The following is a 21,546-nucleotide window of genomic DNA, read 5'->3' on the forward strand; positions in this document are numbered from 1 at the left end:
ACAAGTTTTCTTGAAAAATAAAACTTAATACCATTCCCAAAATATTGTATCTATGCTATTTTGACAACCTGGATGCACTTACACTCTTTTGATTTAGTTCAATTTTAAGAGCAGAAGTAGTTAAAGTAGTAGCCTTGAAAGTTTCAACTTAATACACTCATTTGTTCTTGAGATATTGCTGAGACATCTTATTATAAAAACCGAGTAGGTACGCAGGTAATATTAAAATGGACACAGATTTTAATGTTTCTCAAATCTGCGTCATTGTTGAAAGTGTAATTTGTGTGACACGCTTCGGAAATTAAAGAATTGTGCAGCTGAAGTTTAAGACAAATGTTGACCTTGATCATACATTGAAGTTTGGAGTGAAGCTCGAATATTGTTTATTTCATGTCACTCGACCGAACGAAAAAGCCAAGCAGTGTCTCAGATGCCAAGGATTTGGACATTTCGCTCAGGAGTGTTCACACCCGACCGAGTGTCGTAGATGTACGGGAATTCATAGTAAAAAGGATCAAACGTGCCAAGCAGACAAAATGTGCAAACTGTGGGAAAACCCACAGGAGTAACAGCTTGTAGAAATGAAAAAGCACCTTCCCGCTCAAGGCCAAAGAAACAATGTTACAGCCCAAGGGCGTTAAAAATTTTTGTCAGTATTTTATCAGAATATAAACGTAGCCCGTGAAAGACTAGAAATGATTGAAAATATGTTGGTTCTATGGTGGTTATGGGGTGATTATGTTGGTGACAATTGAGAGTTCTAGTCCGTTTTTTTTGTAAGTCGAAAGCAATTGGAGAGCAACCAGCCGCGGGGGGGGGGGTGCTGTCCAGGAAGGGGGATAAATGCCTAGATCTGTTCGAAACAACAGGCCACATTTCCAAATGGTGTGTATTGTAAAGAAAAATTATAAAAGGCTCGGTAACAATTTTTAAATTTGATTTAGAATGCACCTTTGAATCATTCAGATTTTATACCAATTTGTCGCAGTTTTTGGCAGATTCTAGCCATTTTCAAAGCAGTTGCTATTTGTTATGATGATCTCTAAATTGGAGGAATAAAAAAAAAATGCGGCACCGTCGTTTATTTAGTTAGGTATTGCTATGCTCTTTCCTCAGATCTTTTCGAGGGTCATTATCATGTTATCGTAAAAATAGCCATATGATCATTGACTATTCGTAATCATTTAGATAAATTGTATAGCCTATCATGGCCTGTTGTATTAGCTAACTACCCTTACAGACAGCAATTATTAAAAATTTGTGCTGGATGGTGACAATATTTGGATCCCTGATCAAAAGTTCAACATTTTAAGTTCAACAGTTTAAGGAGCGTTATAAAAGAACATAATTGAATAAGTGGACATAGCCTACTGGAGCATAAATTTTACTTGGATTTAATTGCTGAGGCTTGACAAGCTTGAGGTGTCAGGACTGGACAGCATTAAAGGGTGAATTTCCAAGCATTCGATGGTCTTTAGTTTTGACATCCTATAAACTCTTGCAATATTTTTAAAGACTTAAACGATAATGTGTTGTGATTTTTCTCTCTTTTTTATCCCCCCCCCGCAATGGAAAAGTGTCCCCTTTGGAAAAAAACATGTGCCCTAATTGCTCCGGGTTTAAAAATTGACAATAGCTTATAGGACCTTCTGGGTGAGTTAAGAAACAGATATTAAACAGTTCGTGGTAACGAACTGTATGTAAATAAGGACCGACCCGGCTCAATAGTAACCGAAACTGTAAAAAACGAAATTTTGATACCAATAGATAAATCAAAAGAATCCGATTTTTATGCTGATTTCAAATACATTAGTTTCATCAAGTTTCGTCCCACCCATCAGGAATTACGCGCCTGAGAAAATTTGCATGATTTACGAAAAAAGGGGGAACACCCCCTAAAATTCATATCACCTTAATGAAAATCAAACCATCAGATTCAGCGTGTCAGAGAACCCTACTGTAGAGGTTTCAAGCTCCTATCTGCAAAAATGTGGAATTTTGTATTTTTTGCCAGAAGAAAGATCACGGAGGTGTGTTTGTTTTTTGTTTTTTTGTTGTTTTTTCCCCAGGGGTGATCGTATCGACCCAGTGGTCCTACAATATTGTGGGAGGGCTCATTCGAACGGAAATAAAGTTCTAGTGCCCTTTTAAGTGACCAAACAATATGGCGGGCAACTAGGCCCCCTCCCATGCTCAATTTTTCCCAAAGTCACCCGATCAAAATTTTGAGATGGCCGTTTTGTTCACTTGTCGAAAAATATAATAACTATGTCTTTGAGGATGACCTAATCCCCCACAGTTCCCAGGGGAAGGGCTGCAAGTTATTAACTTTGCCCAATGTTTGCATATTGTATTGGTTATTGGGAAGTATACAGACGTTTTCAGGGGGGATTTTTTTTGGTAGTGGGGGGGGGTTGATCGGGGGTTACGTGGGAGGATCTTTCCTTGTAGAAATTTTTCATGGGGGAAGGGACATTGCTATGAAAGTGGCGCCGGATTTCCCAGCATTATTTAAAAAAAGATCAGAAATTGAATATATAAAAAACAAGTTTTTCAAATGAAAGTAATGAGCAACATCAAAACTTAAAACGAACAGAAACTATTAAGTATATGATTGAGTTCGCCCCCTAGTCAATACCTCACTCTTTATGCTAAAGGTTCTTTAATACTTTCATAAGACCTATTTATTCTAATTAACGGCCCTTGTGATTAAGGGGCCATTCTTAAAGAATTGGAAAAGAATTCGAATTTTAGCGTTAAGAGCGAGGTATTGACTAGGGGGTGAACCCCCTAATATACGTATTAAAAATATATGAATATAGAAGTTCGTTACGTAAGTTAATTCGTAGGTTACGTATATTTATTACTAATAAAAACGTTTATAAATAAAATTAAACAACTTTCGAGAAAGCCATTTAACCAAAAAAAAAAAAAAAAGTAAAATTAATCTGTAAATCTCGTTTTAATTATTAATGTACGGTGAGCCAAAATCAAAACCTGCATTAATTCAAAAACGTTCAGAAATTAAATAAAAAAAAAACAAGTTTTATTAACTAAAAGTAAGGAGCGACATTAAAAATTAAAAAGAACAGAAGCTATTGCGTATATGAAAGGGGCTGTCCCCTCCTCAACGCATAGCTCTTTAAGCTAGAGTTTGACTCTTTCTCACAACTCTATTTTTTAAAACAACAAAAATTTTACCATAAAGAGCGCGGCGTTGAGGAGGGGACAGCCCCTTTCATATACGGAATAATTTCTATTCGTTTTAAGTTTTAATATCGCTCCTTACTTTCAGTTAAAAAAACTTTTTTTTTTTATTTAATCTTGTATTTATATTCATCAAGAAGGGAACGAATGAAGTATTTGCCTAATGTGCCTGATAAATCATTGAGCTAGAAATCCTTTAAATGTTTGTTTCAGGAATAGCTTGTTACTGTTATTTTTGGTCCTCTGAAAAGATACAATACTGTTCCATAACGAAACAAATGTTATTGTTTTATATAGCCCCAGCCATGATTGGTTTTACCCAAGGTTTGGGCTATTATTTTCAGCTGGTGATTCTTATGGTGTTCCTAAAGTTCCCAAAAAGATGGATCAACGAGAAGATAAAAAATTGCTCCTTTTTGTGCGGAAATTTCTAGATGTGTTAATGAAAGATGCGGCACTTGTGGCCGAACGATCATAGTCTCTCTATCCCCTATGAAATGCTGTGTACAAAAATAATTGCTTAAAGAGTATGAGAACATTTTAGGAGCCTTGTTTTCACAGATATGATGGGTTTTCATCTCTCATTCTTTGGGCCCCTTTACTTCATATTTGCAGAAGCCCTGACGTTTTCTTTTTGTTTACCTAAACTCAATGATTTTAATTGCTTTTTACTGAAAAGCTAGGAAAAATTTTGTTGTGAATTAAGGTTTATTTCAGATATTGGTGCAAACCTCGTTGACTCTATGTACCTTGGTATATATGGTGGCAATACGAAGCACCCTCAAGATTTAATGAATGTTCTTCAAAGGTCTTGGGACGTTGGAGTAGAAAAAATTATTATAACCGGCGGAAACCTCTCCGAAAGTCAAGAAGCCATAAAAACTGCGCGTTGTAGTGGTTAGTGCTTCTTTTTCGTTTTCTTTACTGTTTTTCAGTTTATATATTCTTGTGCCCAAAGGAGGGTGAGGTGAGCCTTTCGCGGATTTATTTTTCAGTAGTAATACATCTGTAAAAATTATAGTGCATTCCTAATGTGGCTCACATGGGTTATGCTTATTGAACATAAAACTTTGTTATGTACTCTTTGAGGTAGAGGTACTAGTTTTGTTTTAAGCAGGTTTAAGTCATCCTCTAAGATAAAGTCAAAGTAATATGACAGCCGTAACTTTGAGAATGGATAGATCTGAAACTAATGAATCCAGTAACATAAATATATTCTAGGATCGGTGCAAGCTACATTGCAAAATCACTTGTTTCACATGGACCATAAACATAAAAGCTTAGAAATGGTAGAGCTATTTAAAGATCTTAGCATATTTGCAAAATGAAAAGCCACTAAACCATTGTTTTGCTGATTTTTCTCGGTGAATGCTCCGTTTTTTCGTGTTAAAAAGATTATCAAATCTTAGCAACAAAAATACTGATAGTAAAAGAAGAAAAAAGTGAAAAGGAAAGTTAGAAAAAATCTGATAGTAAAAAATGGATATTTTTATCATAGGCAGCGCCCTAGCGCTGCCTAAGTAAAGAACAATGTGGGCACAATGTGTTTTTTTTCTCTCTCTCCATATCCGGGCACTTCGTATCGATGGAGTTGTCGTAGAAAGTTCGAAAAGGGCTCATTCGATTGCAAATTGGAGTGGCTTGTGCCCTTTTTAATTGTGGAATGTTTTTGGTGGGAAACTTGCCCCCCCCCCCCACGCCCATCATTCCCCCAAACACATCCTATCAAATTTTGACATAGCCATTTTGTTCATCGTTTTTGATTTCCAGAAAGAAAATATGTTTTTAAGGAGGGTACTCCCCCACAACCCTCGGGGCAAGGGTTTTTAGTTTTGCCTTAGGGGCATGTTAAGTTTTTATAGAAAGAGTTGTCGTACAAACTTCAAAAAAGTCTCATTTGATTGGAAATTCAAAGGGCTAGTGCCCTTTTTAATAGCAGAAAGTTATTGGAGTGCACCTAGCCCCCCCCCCACGGCAATCCTTCCCCCAAACATATCCCATCCATATTGTGAGATAGCCATGTTGTTCAGCGTAGTTGATTTCCAGATAGAAAATATATATTTTTAAGGAGGACACTCCCCCACAACCCTCGGGGCAAGGGTTTTAAGTTCTGCCCTGGCGGCATATAATGTTTTTATAGAAGGTGTTGTCGTAGAAACTTCAAAAAAGGCTCATTCGATTGGAAATTCCAACGGCTAATGTCCGTTTTAATAGCCGAAAGTGATTGGAGGGCAACTAGCCCCCCCGCCCATCATTCCCCCAAACACATTCAATCAAAATTTTGAGATAGTCATTTTGTTCAGCGTAGTTGATTTTCACATAGAAATTATGTTTTTGAGGAGAACACTTCACTACAACCCTCGGGGCAAGGGTTTTAAGATATGCCCTGGGGGAATATAAAGTTTTTATAGAAGGCATTGTCGTAGAAACTTCAAGAAAGGCTCATTCGATTGGAAATTCAAAGAGCTAGTGCCCTTTTTAATAGTCTAAAGTGATTGGAGGGCAACTGCCCCTCCCCCACGCCGATCATTCCCCCAAACACATCCAATCAAAATTTTGCGATAGCCATTTTATTCAGCGTAGTTGATTTCCGGGTCGAAAACATGTTTTTGAGGAGGACACTCCCCCACAACCCTCGGGGCAAGGGTTGTAAGCTATGCCCTGGGGCATATAAGATTTTTATAGAAGGTGTTGTCATAGAAACTTAAAAAACGCTCATTCGATTGAAAATCCAAAGGGCTAGTGCCCTTTTTAATAGCCGAAAGTAATTGGGAGGCAACTAACACCCCTTCCACGCCCACCATTTCCCCAAACACATCCAATCAAAATTTGGAAATAGCCATTTTGTTCCACGCAGTTAAAGTTCAGGAAATTACACCTTTGAGCAGGACACTCCTCTCACAGTCTTCAGAGCAAGGGTTATAAGTTATGCCCTGGGGGCATTTAAGTTTTTTATTGAAATCTTTATCGTAGAAACTTGAAAAAGGGCTCATTCGATTGGAAATTCAAAGGTCTAGTGCCCTTTTTAATAGTCGAAAGTGATTTGAGGGCAAATAGCCCCCATCTCTCGCCCACCTTTTTCTCAAGGACATCCAATCAAAATTTTTAGATAGCCATTTTGTTCAGTGTTGTGGATTTCCAGATAAAAATTATGTTTTTGAGGAGTACACTCCACCACAGTCCTTAGGGAAAGGGCTGTTAGTTACGCCCTTGGGACATATAGGGTTTTTTCTGAACGCTTCGTCGTAGAAACTTCAAAAAGGGCTCATTCGATTGGAAATTGAAATGACTAGTGCCCTTTTTAATAGTCGAAAGTGATGTAAAAGGGCTATTGCCCTTTTAATATTCGAAAGTGATTGAAGGGCAACTAACCCCCCTCTCGCGCCCACCATTTCCCCAAACACATCCAATCAAAATTTTGATATATCCATTTTGTTCAACGTATTCGAAAGTTCTGGAAATTAGGTCTTTTATGATGATAACCCCATCAGAGTTTTCAGTGCAAGGGCTGTAAGTTATTCCCTGGGGGCTTATAAGGTTTACATAGAAAGTTGTTGTAGAAATTTCAAAAGGGGCTCATTTGATTGGAAATTGAAATTGCCCTTTTTAATAGTCGAATGTAAGTGGAGAGTAATTAACCCCCCTCTTACGCCCTTCATTTCCCCAAACACATTCAATCAAATTTTAGAGATAGCCATTTTGTTCAACCTAGTTGAAAGTTCCGGAAATTATGTATTTAAGGATGACAAACTCCCCAGAGTCCCCAGGGCAAAGGTTGTAAGTTATGCCCTGGGGTATATAAGGTTTTTAATGATAGAGTTGTCATAAAAACTTCAAAAGGGGCTCATTCAATTGGAAATTTCGAGGGCTAGTGCCCTTTTTAATAGTTGAAAAGGGATTGGACGGTAACTAACCCCTCTCTCATGCCCACCATTCCCCCAAACACATCCAATCAAATTTTCAGAACGTAGTAGAAAGTTCTGGAAATTAGGTCTGTGAGGATGACAACCCCGCCCCCCAGTCCTCAGCGCGAGGGTTGCAAGTTATGCCCTGGGGGCATTTAAGAGTTTTGTAGAAAGTGTTGTTGTAGAAACTTCAAAAGGGCTCATTTGATTGGAAATTAAAAGGGCTAGTGCCTTTTTATAGTTGAAAGTGATTGGAGAAAGACTAACGTCCCTCTCACGCCCACAATTTTCCCAGACACATCCAATCAACATTTTGAGATAGCCCTTTTGTTTAACGTAGTTCAAATTTCTGGAAATTAGGTCTTAGAGGATGACAACCACCCTCAAAGCCCCTTGGATAGAAGTTGCAAGTTATACCCTGGAGGCATACAATTTGTTTATAGAAAGTGTTTACGTAGACACCCAAAAAGGGCTCATTCGACTTGAAATTAAAACGCCTGGTTCTCCTTTTAACAATCAAATTCTATTGGAATACTTGAGATTTTTATAGTAGAGATCGATGTGGATACATTGTATAACTTTTTTGTTGTTGTTGTTGTTCTTTAGACCAGGGCACTTTTTATCGAAGGAGTTTTCGTAGGAACTTTGAAAAGGGCTAATTTGATTTACAATAGAAAGGGCTGACGCCCTTTTTAATAGTCGAAAGTGATTGGAGGGAAACTAATCCCCCTCCCACGCCCACCCTCCCATTTGATTTTATGTTTAAAAACTAAATGTTGCCATAAGATTAAATCAAAATGCACTGTGTTAATGCTAATTCCCAATAAGCCATCTCAGTAGTATCCCAAGAATGACTGAGTGTTTTATGTTCAAACTTTTGGGGCTGCTTCTGCTCTTAAGATTTAACCAAATCAAAATAGCGTAAGTGTATCTAAGCTATCAAAGAAAGTAAACAGATTTTTTTGTGAATGGTATCAAGTTTTCCATTTCAGGTCAAGTAGACGAGGTATGAAACTAAATTAAATACTTCTATTTGTGTCCAGATTTTTAAGAGGGTGTATGTTGTTAAAAATTGCTGAAAATTTTTCTCCAGCATACAAATAGCAGGCCAAACTATAAATCTAAAAAAAAACAAAAGATTTATAGTATTAATTTCTTTTTCTCTGAAAACACTATATCAATATAAAATGAACATAAATTAATTAAAAAAACTTTTTCCACAAAATAAGTTTTTCAAAGAAGAGTAAAGAACCCCATTAAAGCAAAAATGAGCAAAAATAAAATCAAATAATCTACCAAGCGTAAAACTACCACAAGTCAGTATCGATAAATAATTGAAACCCAAAACGAACAGAAATTACAATATACCGAGTCAAACTCAAAACGAGCAGAAATTAACATAAGATGGGCGTAAAACCCCTATGCCTTCCCAAGGCCAGAACAATATTTGCACTTTACTAAAAAAATACAAATGAATGTGCATTGTCAGTTTAATATACATATACTGATATTTAGTAATCAAAATCTTAATATTATTTGATTTATTAAAGTTATAAAAGTAATAACATTTATATTTTTTCAGTAAAGTGCAAATTGTGATCAAACAAAAGACATATGTAATACCTGGAAAGAATATTCCAATTAAAATAGGTGACAATAAAAGTGATATATTAAAAGTGACAATAAAATAGAAAAAATAAAATCAATAAAACAAATAGAAAAGTTGATTTGTTCTTGTTCACATCGTTATCAGACTAAAATATAATTGGCATTACAAGAAGTGTTTGACATTATTAGGCTGATATTTATTTATTTATTTCCTTTAAAATTGAGGAATATATAATATTCATAAAAAAAAATGCAAACACAAAGAAATACTTCAACAAATGAAATAAAGTATTGATTTAAATTAGGCTTAATGACATAACTGAATAAAATATGCAAGAAATAAGACAACAAAATATCTGACATTATTTAAATTCTGGAAAGAAAAGAAAAGGTTGTTCATAAAGAGAAATTTTTTGATTCATGATAAAAACTATCCTTCTTAGTCCTAGTTTGATTCCAACGGCTCTTTAATTTTAGACCTCAAAAATAATTCAGTCTTACTAAAACAAATTGGAAAACCAAGTGAAAATTTATAATATTTAAAATAGCAAACGCGAATGGCAGATTGGCAGATGGCAGGCAAATGGCAGGTTTTATAGTCTCGAAAAAGAATAGTGGTATAGAGAACATGCGGGAAGGCAGCTGCATTAAAACGAGAACCTAAAATATCATGACGATATATACCACGAAGCCGTATTATTGAGTCAAATGCCTTTCTAATTTTTTCTTGAATATGTAACATTAGCATTGACTTCGAATCTCGAGCTGAAGCATAATAAGGTAACCCCAAATAAAGAATAATATCAAAACCTGGGAAATAATATGCCTTGGGAGCTAGAGCCGTTTTCAGCATAGCCCATATTTTTTTTTCATTTTTCTTGTGTTTTGGGGTCTCATTGGCCCAAGGACTTATAGATGTAAGCTTAAGCCAATCGGATAAAAATTATTTCGTGCCCCTGTTTTGCCGAGTCCATGCCCCCTGCCCAACCAAAAATGTTTGTTTTCTGTACGTTAGGTTCGTCCAAAGACATATGGAGGTACGGTTCTAACCAATGCGAGAACAACAGTTTTTTTGCCCATTTTCTGACTCCCTAAGACCCAAACCCAAAAAAAGTGTGAGGACCTCATCAGCCAGGGAACGATCCTTAAAAGCTTAGTGCTGATATAAAATTGTCGGCCCGTATTCGGGTCCTATTTTCAAAAGCAGTCCTCTCAATCATACAGATTGAAACTCATTAGACGTTTTTGATTAAAGCAAGTTGCAGGATGCCTACCTTTCCGCTTAAGAGCTGGAGGTGGGAGAGGTGGGGTATTAAAGGGGCAACTGTTCCACCTTGATTTTCCAATTATCTAAATTGAAAGTCCTTGTGCGATTCCGGTTGCAAAATAGGTGCAACTTGCCTACCGCTCTGCTAAAGAAGTCGGCAATGTACGAGGCGAGGAGGGCGGGCATTAAAGTGCCTAAAGAGCCAAATTGATTTCTCCATCAATACAAATTAGAAATTCATGAGTAATTTGCTTCAAACGAGGTGCAACATATCCGCTTTTCTGCTAAAAGATTGATGGGTAAAAAGGTGGGTTGAATGAGCTATGGGCCTACTTTGGCTCTCAAGTCTTACAGATGTAAAATTGCCGCCAATCATACTGATTCTAGATTCTTATCTGATTCTCGTTCAAACATGGTGCAGTGTACCATCATTTATATTAAAAATCTGGTCGAGGAATGGGGGGATTGTTGGAGAGGCATGACCCCAGTTTAAACAAGGTGCAACATGCCTAGATTCCACTTATCCACTTTGCTTATCAAATTAAATGAATTGAAAATCCTTGCATAATTCAGATTCAAACATGGTACAAATAGACAAACGATTTTTCGTCTAATAAAATTAATATTTTGTTCTTCATTGTATTGCTCGATATATATATAAGTAACATCAAAATCTTAATTGAAAGAAAAAAAGTTGGAACTCCAGAATTTTGGGACTGAATTTTCTAGAACCTATCCTAGAGATCTAGAAGGGATGTGATAATGTTTATCTCAGGCTGTCATAGAGATAATTCAGTGTTTTATACGAAACCTATGTCACGCGATCCCTAAAGGGGTAAACTTTGAAACTTTGGAGCAAATACTGTTTCGCTTTCATTTTATTTTCTTGTGTTTAGTGGTTTGAAGTTAGGAAAGAGATTTTTTTTTTTTTTTTTTTTTTTTTTTTTTTTTTTTTTTTTTTTTACATGAAGATTTTGAAACGGAAAAGAAAGATTTTTCAGAAATTTGAACTTTTTTAAAAACCTTATGGATTTTTTATTTTAGTCTACTGAATAGCATGGTTTTAAACAAGAACTAAAATAAAACTGCCCTAGCTGCAAAAATAATCTTGCAAGGGGGTCTTGGAACTTCAGACCCGTGTAAAAAAAGGGAATCACCTCTCTGAGAAGAGATAATTAACTTGTTATTGAAAATTTGATCTTGAAATCCCAGGAAATTTGAAGATTTGATCTTGAAATAGTTTTCTTATTTTAAATATGTGAAATTTGAAGTAACCTCCTTATGAAGCTAAAGCCAGAAGATGGAATGAAACAATTTTTGCTGTGATTCGGTTCAAATATGGAGGACGTTTGGACAACATTATATGGAAATGAAGATAGGAAGTTGTCACAACTTTGCTTATTCGTTTCTTCACCGGGAGCTGGTTGTACTGGGTATGGCGATCAGGTGCCATGTTGAATGCCCCGAGAGTAGAAGTGGTCATCTGATCATGACCTATAAACTACTTATGACTAGCTTCAACCGTTCCTTAGAGGGCGAAATATTGTCGTCGTGACTAGCGGCATATGATCAGGATTTTGGTAGTGGTAGAAGTAAAATGAGCATTTGAATTGCGCTTCGAATTTATCTTCCTTGTGTTTTATTTCACATTTCTTGTCTTTTTTAGAGAAACTGTTTGCCACTGTTGGCTGTCACCCAACTCGTTGTTCTGAATTCGAAGCTTTCCAAGATCCAAAGAAGTATTTTGATGAACTGCTGTCGCTTGTTAATGAGAATAAGGACAAAGTTGTTGCTATTGGAGAATGTGGACTCGACTACGAGAGAACCCAGTTCTGTATACCAGAAGTCCAAAAAAAGTTAGTATAACCCAAATTCTTTCATATAGACTTGTTTATTCCTTGGTTCACAGAGCTCTGTGTTCCGGTAAAAATGCATATTTTTTTCTTATCTGCTAAATCCCATCCATTGTTGTCTCATATTCGTGTGCCCTGACGGTTCACCGACTGCCTTGAAATATTTAACGTTGGCCGATGAAATTTGTATTTATTTGTCAAAAGTTCACAGGAGGCTAAACTGAAAACAGAAATTTCGGATAAACAAACTTGTATGTTTTTAAAAGCCATCCTCATAGTTGATGCCAAAGAGTCATGCTTGATATAAAAAATGTATTTTCATTGCTACAGCTGTTTTGCTTGATCAGCTGGATATGCAAAAGACCTACGGGCGTGTGAAGTCAGAATGCATGGAGAACTTTGGCGTTTAGCGAAGGGCAGACCTAGCGTTTACTTAGACGTTGTAATTGTTCATTTACACATTGTGGAAATCCGTCTGGATTTAGCAATCTGTGTGGAGGTTCCATCCGTTTTCGTGCTTGAAAAATTCTCTAGCTTTCTGCAATGATTAGGTCAAATCAGGACGGATTCTTGGCAAGATTTTTAAATGAATAAAATCATGACTACGGAACATCAAAATCTTTGTTGTTTCAGACTGAATTTCTTTCTCTTTTTGTCTTCTGTGCCTCCTTCGCAGTAAAAGGACTAAAGTAAGAATCAAATAAGCCAATATTCTTCTTCTAGAATTTTGTCATCATCCACGCTGCTGCATCCATTTGAAAATTTTGCCTTAAAACATAGCGTTTTATGGGCCATCGTTCGAAAAGATACGGTCGGATTTCTGCTTACATTTCCACAATGTTGCTAACCCCCGACCCTCCCTCCATGGTCCGTCCCCCTCCCCCAAATAAATTTATTAGCGCTAGTTTAATCCAAAATTTTTGGGAGCTGATCCCTGGCCCTCCATGGCCTACCCCCCCCCCCCAAAAAAAAAAATGTTAACCATATTTGATTTCAAAACTTACGAGACCTGAACCCTAGTCTTCTATGGCTTGACCCCCTCCCCCCCCCCCTCAAAAAAACTTATTAATGATAGTTCATTCCAAAACTTAAGGGATTTGGCAACTGGCCCTCTATGGCCTGACCCTCCCTCACCAAAAAAAAAATAAAAAAAAATGATGTTTTATTCCAAAACTTATGGGAGCTGACCCCTGGCCCACCATCGCCCGACACTCCCTCCCCCAAAAAAACTGATTAACGATGATAGAAGATAGAATTCAAAACTGATAGAAGCTGGCCTGTGGCCCTCCATGGCCCGATCCCCCCAAAAAACTATTTATGATATTTTGTTCCAAAATTTAAGGGAGCTGACCCCTGACCCTACACCCCCCCCCCCAAAAAAAAAAAACATTAACGATATTTATTCCAAAACTCATAGGAGCTGACCCTTGGCTCTCCCTCCATGCCCCTCCTCCAAAAAAACTACTAACGATATTTTATTACAAAACTTATGGGAGCTGACACCTGGCCCTCCATGGCCCTCCCCCTCCAAAAAATATTGATTTTTATTCCCAGTTTATGGGAGCTGACTCCTTGCCCTCCATGGCTCGAAAACCGCATCCTTGCAAAAAATTGTTTACGGTATTTTATTCCAAAACTTATGGGAGCTGACCCCTGGCCCACCATGACTCGATCCTCCCAAAAATTTTAACGATATTTTATTCTAAAACTTTATGGGAGCTGACTCCTGACCTTCCTTTTTCTGACCCCCCCCCCCCTAAAAAATATTAACGATATGTTATCCCAAAACTTTTGGGAGCTTACCCCTGGCCCTCCATACCCCCCTCCTCCAAAAAATCATTAACGATATTTTATTTTCAAAAATTATGGGAGCTGAACTCTGTTCCTCAATGGCCCGGCCCCTCCCCAAAAAATAATTATTCATGATATTTTATTGAATAATATTTTATATCATTAATAATATGGACCCAACAATAGGCTATACGAAAAATGTGGTTCAATACCGCTTTCTAGGTCTATAATGAAAGAAAGGTTGAGGTGGTTAGGGCATGTTGTTCGGATGAAGGATGACAGACTGCCGAAGATTGTTCTTTTCGGCCAACCATCTAGGGCTAAACGGAAAGCAGGTCGTCCCCGTCTGGGTTGGGAGGACGTCATAAAGAAAGATTTAAAGGAAATGGGAACTTCGTGGGCTGGTGTAAAAAGGGAGGCTTTGAATCGATTGGGGTGGAGGTGGAGCGTGCGTAGCTGTGTTGGCCTCAGGCGGCTTGGTGCTGCGATGAGTTGTTAGTAGTAGTAGTAGTAATGTAAAAGATATTTTATGGGGCGTCGGGCCTTGCAGAGCCAGGGCTCAGCTCCCATAATTTTTGGAATAAAATATTGTTAATGATTTTTTGGAGGGGGGGGGGGAGCTGAGGCCTATGGGTCAGCTCCCAAAAGCTTTAGAATAAAATATCGTTAATAATTTTTTGGGGCGGGGTTTAAGCCCTGGAAGGCCAGGGGTCAGCTCCCATAAACTGGGCCGGGGGTCATCTCCCATAAGTTTTGGAGTAAAATTTGGCTACTTTTTTTGTGGGGGGGGGGTCGGACCACGGAGGGCCAAGGACCAGCTCCCATGAGTTTAAAATAAGATACCGTTTATTCCTTTTCTTTCCTTTTTTTGGAGGGGGGGGTGGTTCGGGCCACGGAGAGCCAGGGGTCAGCTTCCATAATTTTTGTAATAAAATATCGTTAGTAATTTGAGTTATTGTAGATTTTGTTTTAGGGAGTGGCTCTGGCCATGGAGGGCCAGGGGTCGGCTTCTATAAGCTCATCAGTCCAAGATTCTATTATTCTCTCACACAACAGCGAGACTTAGAATAAGATTAAAATACCTACTTTACACTAAATGTTACATTAATTTCGGCAATATACAAATAATCCAATAATGGTCAAACCCAAGTGATCCTCTTCAAGTCACAAGTCACTTCCTTCTACGTCACAAATGAAGTTACGAACACCTCTTTTAATCGAATCCCTTTTTCTCGTTTCATTAAATCACTGTAGATTATCCAATTTTGTCCATTTTTAATACGGACTACTTGATCATGGGTGCGTTCGAAAAGACTAAGGGTATGAAAAAGACCAAACTTTAGTGCAATGTAAGGGTGTTAGCCTTTTATATAATGTATAACGTCACTGGAATACTATCTTGCATTTTTAAATATTTAAATATCTGAATATTTAAAAAAAAATATTATTTTGGAATAAAGAATTTTGAAAACTTAAAACTTTAGCAATAAAAAACGAACAAAAATTAATTTAAAAGAATACTTTTCGGAAAAGAAGTTTTCAAAGAAAACTAATTGCCATATTAAACCTAAGATCAGAAAAAATAAAAATCTACAATTACCCAAACTTAATAACTCTTTCATTTATATTAGTATATGTTGCATCTTTGTTTGCTATGATTGTTTATTTAATTTATGTACGTTTTGGGTTTCATTCATTTTTTAATTCTGTTTTCTGATTGTGTTGATTCTTAGTTAATATAAGTTTTTATTTCTTTTGATTTTAAGTTTTATATGGCCTTTATTTCTCTTTGAAAAACTTTTTTTTCGGAAAGTTGTTTTTTAAATTGATTCCAAAAAACGAGCGGTTGCATCACCAACACCTGCCCAAGGACTAGGCCCTTAAATTGTGAACACGTGGATAGCAGAAAATTTGGACATGTTGTATCTAGTGCTACAATGAGATCCGATGAAATCCCTCTTCCCCCTGAAAAATTCATCCCCGGGAAAACTCTCCCTCCAAGGAAAATACCCCCTTCCGCTTAAATTTCCCCTTTAGAAATTTTCTATCACATTCAAATTGAGCAGCCAAAAACAAAGAATGACAAATAAAAACAATGAAGAAAGGAATTTAGGAATATTCTACCTGTATTCCAAAATCCAGGTAGAACGTAGGGTGTAGAATATCCTCTAGTATTTATTTTTACATTTTCATTTTTTATTTTTTGTGTGTGTTTGGGGGTTAGAGTTTTTATAGCAGGATAAGTTCATGGTTAAAGGAGATTGCCTTTCCAATAGCTAACACAAGTATTTGTCCAGTAAGAGAGTCATACTTACTCCCGCCATTTACCCGTGCCATTTAACCAAACACTTGGAAAACTGTAAGTCTCACCATTCGCCTGCGATTTCAGGGGACTTGTTGGTCATGTATCAATCCTATGACACTGTATTCCACCTTTAGACTACAAGCGGACAAGTCTATTAGGCTTAGGCCACTTGTTTGCCTGTGAGCTCAAGCAAATTCAGTTCCCCATTTTGCATACAAACCCAGTGGACATTGTCCGTCACAAGTCAACCCAAAATCAATCCGATCTTTCATCCCTTTTTTCTATGACTATCTGCCTTAGTTCTGCCCTAGGAATGATGTATGGACGGATGGATGATAGACTTATCTATCAGCAAGTGAAATGACATAATTTTTATACCATCCTAAAAAGAGCTTACGCGAGATTTGCCTGTCACTCACTCGGACTATCTGTCTTGGCTTTTTCTACGGTTAAACCATTGCTTGATGCCCGCAACTACTTGATTTTAATTATAAAGAAAATAATAATAATAATAAACACGTATCCGTCATCTTTCTGCTGGGTAAAAACATAAAGTTTAAACAATTCAGCTTGTTCGAACGATAATAATTGAAAGATTCTGAATCCCCAGACAAAACAAGTGAAGTCCAAGCCGTGAAGGAGACACGGTGAAAAACTAGCTAAGTCTTGATTGGATAAAAAAAAAAAAAACTAAAACCCCACTTTTTGCAAAAACAAGAGAAGTCTTGACTCGGTGTGCAACCTAATGTAAACGTTCAAAGCTGCAGAACTTCGGTGACACACCTTCAGATTCATCCTATGCACATCAGCGTTATTGACATGTTGCATTTGATTTGAGCCGGAACCAAGGGAGAGCTTTCTTTCCGTATGATTGGAAAACCGAATTGGGCTAGTACTCCGTCTAACAGTCCATTTATTCCCCCACCACCAACATTTTAGCAGAAATTTAATGATGTCGCATTTATTCGAACCAGAGTCATCTGAGGATTTCTAATCTCTATGATTGGTTGTAGAAAAAGCCGCTTGGTTTGTCTAGTCTTGGATTTAAGAGATAAATTTACTTTTGATTGCGTTGGAATCTTGGCATTTTTTGTGTCAAAGACATGGTAGAATTCAAAACCATACACATTATTTGTTTTATCTTGAATAGGTGAATATTTGTTTCCAAATTTCTGTTTACGAAGAGATACACAAAATATCATAGATTTATGTGAACAAATAAATCAAAATGAGAAACTGGGTTTTAGAAAGAATCGCACATTAGCTGTGTACTGTTAGTACTACTATATCCGCAGTTTGTTCTAAATTGTATTTTCATAGCTATGCTTTGCTAAGTTAGCTTTGCAGGTTCCTCTATTCTTAAGAATGAGAGTGGAACAATACGGGAGTTAGCACATATTTTACTGAAGTTCAGGCTAGTTGGTTCAAAGACACCGGTTGCTTCTATTATGTTTTTATGATAAACAAGTGTCATAAGTGACTGAGTCAACAAGATGAACCTTAGATAGTAAGTTTTTGTTCCTTTTTTTAGACACACTCGGGCCCTTGCGTAGGAATTTTCCGGGGGAGCAATAATAAAGGGAACCAGATTTTTAATTTATGTCTAAATAAGAAAAACCCAGAAATCAGGCTCCCAGCGTGCGTATCTGGTCCTAGACACGGCTTCTGCTAAAAAAAAAAAAAAAACACACAGGGACCAGTTGCAATAGTCAATTTAATTGAGTATGTGCGAATGGGTAAAAATGTCCCGTATATTGAATAAAACATGCAGCTAAAAGGCCAAGAAAAGTAGTTGTATCTTAAAGTTTGTTTTTTATTTCTTATTAAAAGCCACGACAATGCTAATTGGTGCTACCGTTGGTTTCCAGAATTTGGAACGGTCGACCAGGTATGCATACTGGATTTTTATGGGGGGGGGGGATAGTTCACGAGAACCATTCAAAATTGGCAAATTATACGAAACAATGGAAACATTCCGAAACATGTGGACATCTTGGGCGAAACACCGGAATAAAATTGGAGCAACACAACGTTTAAAAAATAACTATCTCTTCAGTAGCAATGACGATTCCTTGGGCTTATTACGATTATCTTCTACACGTTAGAATAGACCCAGTAAACAGCGATTTTTCTTCCATGTACTATGAGTTTTTTTTTTACTTGATAATACATAATGTCATGGAAACTTGGGGTGGTCTTACTTGATCGCAAATTAGAAGCTCTAGTATCCTTGTTAAGGGTTGACAAACCTTTTCAAGGGTTGAAACCAGACGCTCTTCAACTTCCAGTCTACCACAGAGTGCCCCTTCCTTAAGTTCTACCCATATAGAATCCAATCCAAATTTTACCATAGCTGTTTTAGTAAAAAACGGTTGTAATGTATGAACAAATGCCTCAGTGGGTGCCATAATAAGTGCAGCCCCAAGTATTTCTGTTCTTACTGATTAAAAATTTGATTTCTGTGTTGGAAGTGGCATCTTTGGGGGGGGGGGGTCTAATAATTTTGTGTTTGGACTAATAAGTAGAAATGCCTTATTGACTCGTGACAGGGCTCCTTATATGGGCATAGCCTCCCTAGGGGAAATGGATTTCTGAGAAATTGATTGCGTAATCAAAGTGTGTCAATGACCTAAATTTCCAAAGGTGTTGTTGTTGTTGTTGTTGTAAGTGCACGCTCTCAGCGAATGTCAAGGTCGATGTTGTTGTTGTTGTTGTAAGTGCACGCTCGGGCCTCAATTGATCCCACGAGAACACCCTGCTGCCACCTACAACTTTTTTTAACACCAAATATAGGCATAGAGTCCCTAGGGGAAATGGATTTCTGAGAAATCGATTGCGTAAGCAATTGGGAATTTGGAACACCTTTGATGTCAGTCATTAATCAAATTGTTTCGAGGCAAATTTTAATAATGTCTGTCAGGTACTGTCAACATTTCTCCAGGAATAGATCCAAGTCATTAATGTCTTTGCCTCGGAAACAACTCTTTTGGTCGAACTCCAAAAGATATTAATAACCAAACGCCATGGAAACAATTCTCCAAGAAACATCTTAGCGATGAATTGTTTTAGCACGGGAATCAGGTTTCTTTGTAATTTGAAATGCGTCAGCGCAGAGATGCCAAAAACAAAAGGAACACGATGAAATTACGTTTAGGGATTATTTGGGCGAAACTGTTTTAGACAGGTTATGGAATTATTTCGGCGAAACAGTTAGAGACATTTTAAAAGATGATTTTAGAAGAGAATTTAAGGGTGAAACTCTGTGGTCGTTATAATACACAAGTTGTATTTTAACAGTGTCGTGAGGTCCCCTACCCCAACCCCAATGGGTTCCGATCCTCCTACCCCAACCCCAAAGGGTTCCAATCCCCCTACCCCAACCCCGAAGGAAGCCCCGGTCCTCAAAGGTCCCCCAAGCTCCCAAAGGGCCCCCGGATCCCCAAACGCCCTCCCCGGGTCCCCCAAAGGCCCTCCCCCGGTCCTCAAAGGTCTCCCAGGCTCCCAAAGGGTCCCCGGACCCCCAAAGGCCCTCCCCGGGCCCCCAAGCCCTCACCAGGTCCCCAAAGGACCACCCGGCCCTAAAGGCCCCCCTCCAGACCCCCAAAGGACCCCCGGGCCCCCCAAAGGCCCTCCCCCCGGTCTTCAAAGGTCCCCCAGGCTCCCAAAGGGCCCCCGGACCCCGAAAGGCCCTCCCCGGGCCCCCAGGCCCTCACCAGGTCCCAAAGGACCACCCGGCCCTAAAGGCCCCCCCCCCAGACCCCCAAAGCACCCCCCAGGCCCCAAAGGCTCTCCTCCCCCTTGGCTCCCAAAGGGTCCCCCCTCCCTCTCCCTCCCTGTCCTCCCCCTCCTCACCTTCCCCTCCCCCACCCCCTCCTTCCACTCCCCTCCTCCCCCTCCCCTCCCCTTCCCTCCTCCATTTTTTAATATTTTATGATACTGACTAAGTTTTAGTTCAGAGTTTCGAGTTTTAGCTTAGAGTCTTAGATTACAGTTTTTTTGTTAGAGTTCTAGTTTAGTTTAATTTTAGTTAAGAGTTTGATGTTTTACCTTTGAGTTTCAGTTAGAGTTCTAGTTTAGTTTAGTTTTAGTTAAGAGTTTGGTGTTTAACCTGAGAGTCTTATCTTTTAGAGTTATAGTTTAGTTTAGTTTTAATTAATAGTTTAGTGTTTTATCTTACAGTAACAGCTAATATTTTGTGTTATATTTCTAGTTTAGTTTAGTAGTAGTTAATTTTCTATCTTTTTTATATAATAGTATTATATTATATTTTATTTTGAATTTCTATTATATTTTAGTTTTAGTTTAGAGTTTTAGCTTAGAGTCTTAGCTTAGAGTTTTTTTTAGAGTTGAAGTTTAGTTTAGTTTTAGTTAAGTTTTGTTATTTTTTTTGTGTTAGAGTTCTAGTTTAGTTTTATTTCATTTAAGAGTTTTATTTTTTTACCATATTGTGTCTGTTGTTTTTTTAGTTTAGTTTAGTTTTAGTCAAGAGTTTAGAGTTTACATTATAGTCTTAGAGAAGAGATATTGTTAGAGTTATAATTTATTTTAGTTTTAGCTCAATTTATGAATATAGATCCCTAGCTTATGGTTTTACTTATAGTTTTAGATTTTCTGTGTTTTATTTCAGTATTTCGGTCTCTTTTCTTACAGTTTTTTCTGAAGTTCTAGTTTAGTTTAGTTTTATTTAATAATTTATAGTTTTAGCTTAGAGTCTTATCTAAGAGTTTTTGTTAGAATTCTAGTTTAGTTTATTTTTATTTAAGATTTTAGATTTATTAGATTAGAGTCTTATATTAAGTTTTCAGTTTGGTTTAGTTTTAGTTATGAGTTTTTTTTTAGCTTAGAGTCTTAGATCAGAGTTTTTGTTAGAGTTCTAGTTTAGTTTTAGTTAAGAGTTTAGAGTTTTTAGCTTAGAGCCGTAGCTTAGAGTTTTATTCAGAGTTCTAGTTTAGTTTAGTTACAGTTCAGAAGAGTTTCGAGTTTTAGCTTAGAGTCTTAGCTTAGAGTTTTTGTTAGAGTTGAAGTTTAGTTTAATTTTATTTAAGAATTTGATGTTTTACATTTGAGTTTCAGTTAGAGTTCTAGTTTAGTTTACTTTTAGTTTAGAGTTTAGAGTTTTTAGCTTATAGTACTAGCTTAAAGTTTTATTTTGTTTTAGTTTTAGTTAAAAGACTAGAATTTTTTTTTGATTAGAGTCTTAGATTATAGTTTTTGTTAGAGTTATAGTATAGTTTACTTTTATTTAATAGTTTATAGTTTTTATCTTATAGTATTAGCTTAGAGTTTTATTCAGAGTTCTAGTTTAGTTTAGTTCAGTTACAGTTCAGAATTTAGAGCTTTAGCTTAGAGTCATAGCTTATAATTTTACTTAAAGTTTTAGTTTGGTTAAGTTTTAGTTAAGAGTTTCGAGTTTTAGCTTAGAGTCTTAGATTAGAGTTTTTGTTAGAGTTCTAGTTTAGTTTAATTTTAGTTAAGATTTCAGAGTTTGTCGATACATCATTATCTTAGATTTATAGTTAGAGTTGCATTTTAGTATAGTATCATTTAAGAATTTAGATATTTAGCTTATATTATTACCCTAGAGTTTTAATTAAAGTTATAGTTTGAAAA

At 37.1% G+C, this 21,546-nt stretch overlaps 1 protein-coding gene across 2 annotated transcripts in view; it reads left to right on the forward strand.

Moving 5' to 3' along the window:
- Nucleotides 1-21,546, forward strand: part of LOC148946162 (deoxyribonuclease TATDN1-like) — a 60,080-nt gene that overhangs the window by 9,946 nt on the left and 28,588 nt on the right. For both annotated transcript variants that reach the window (XM_089097825.1, XM_089097824.1), the window contains 2 exons: nucleotides 3,925-4,104; nucleotides 11,654-11,843. In XM_089097825.1, coding sequence (XP_088953951.1) covers nucleotides 3,925-4,104; nucleotides 11,654-11,843 — 370 coding nt within the window. The remainder of the gene's footprint in view (nucleotides 1-3,924; nucleotides 4,105-11,653; nucleotides 11,844-21,546) is intronic.

The sequence above is a fragment of the Artemia sp. Qi Xiang Cuo genome, chromosome 12, assembly GCF_049724085.1.
Source record: "Artemia sp. Qi Xiang Cuo chromosome 12, ASM4972408v1, whole genome shotgun sequence".
In the NCBI taxonomy this organism is placed as follows: domain Eukaryota; kingdom Metazoa; phylum Arthropoda; class Branchiopoda; order Anostraca; family Artemiidae; genus Artemia; species Artemia sp. Qi Xiang Cuo.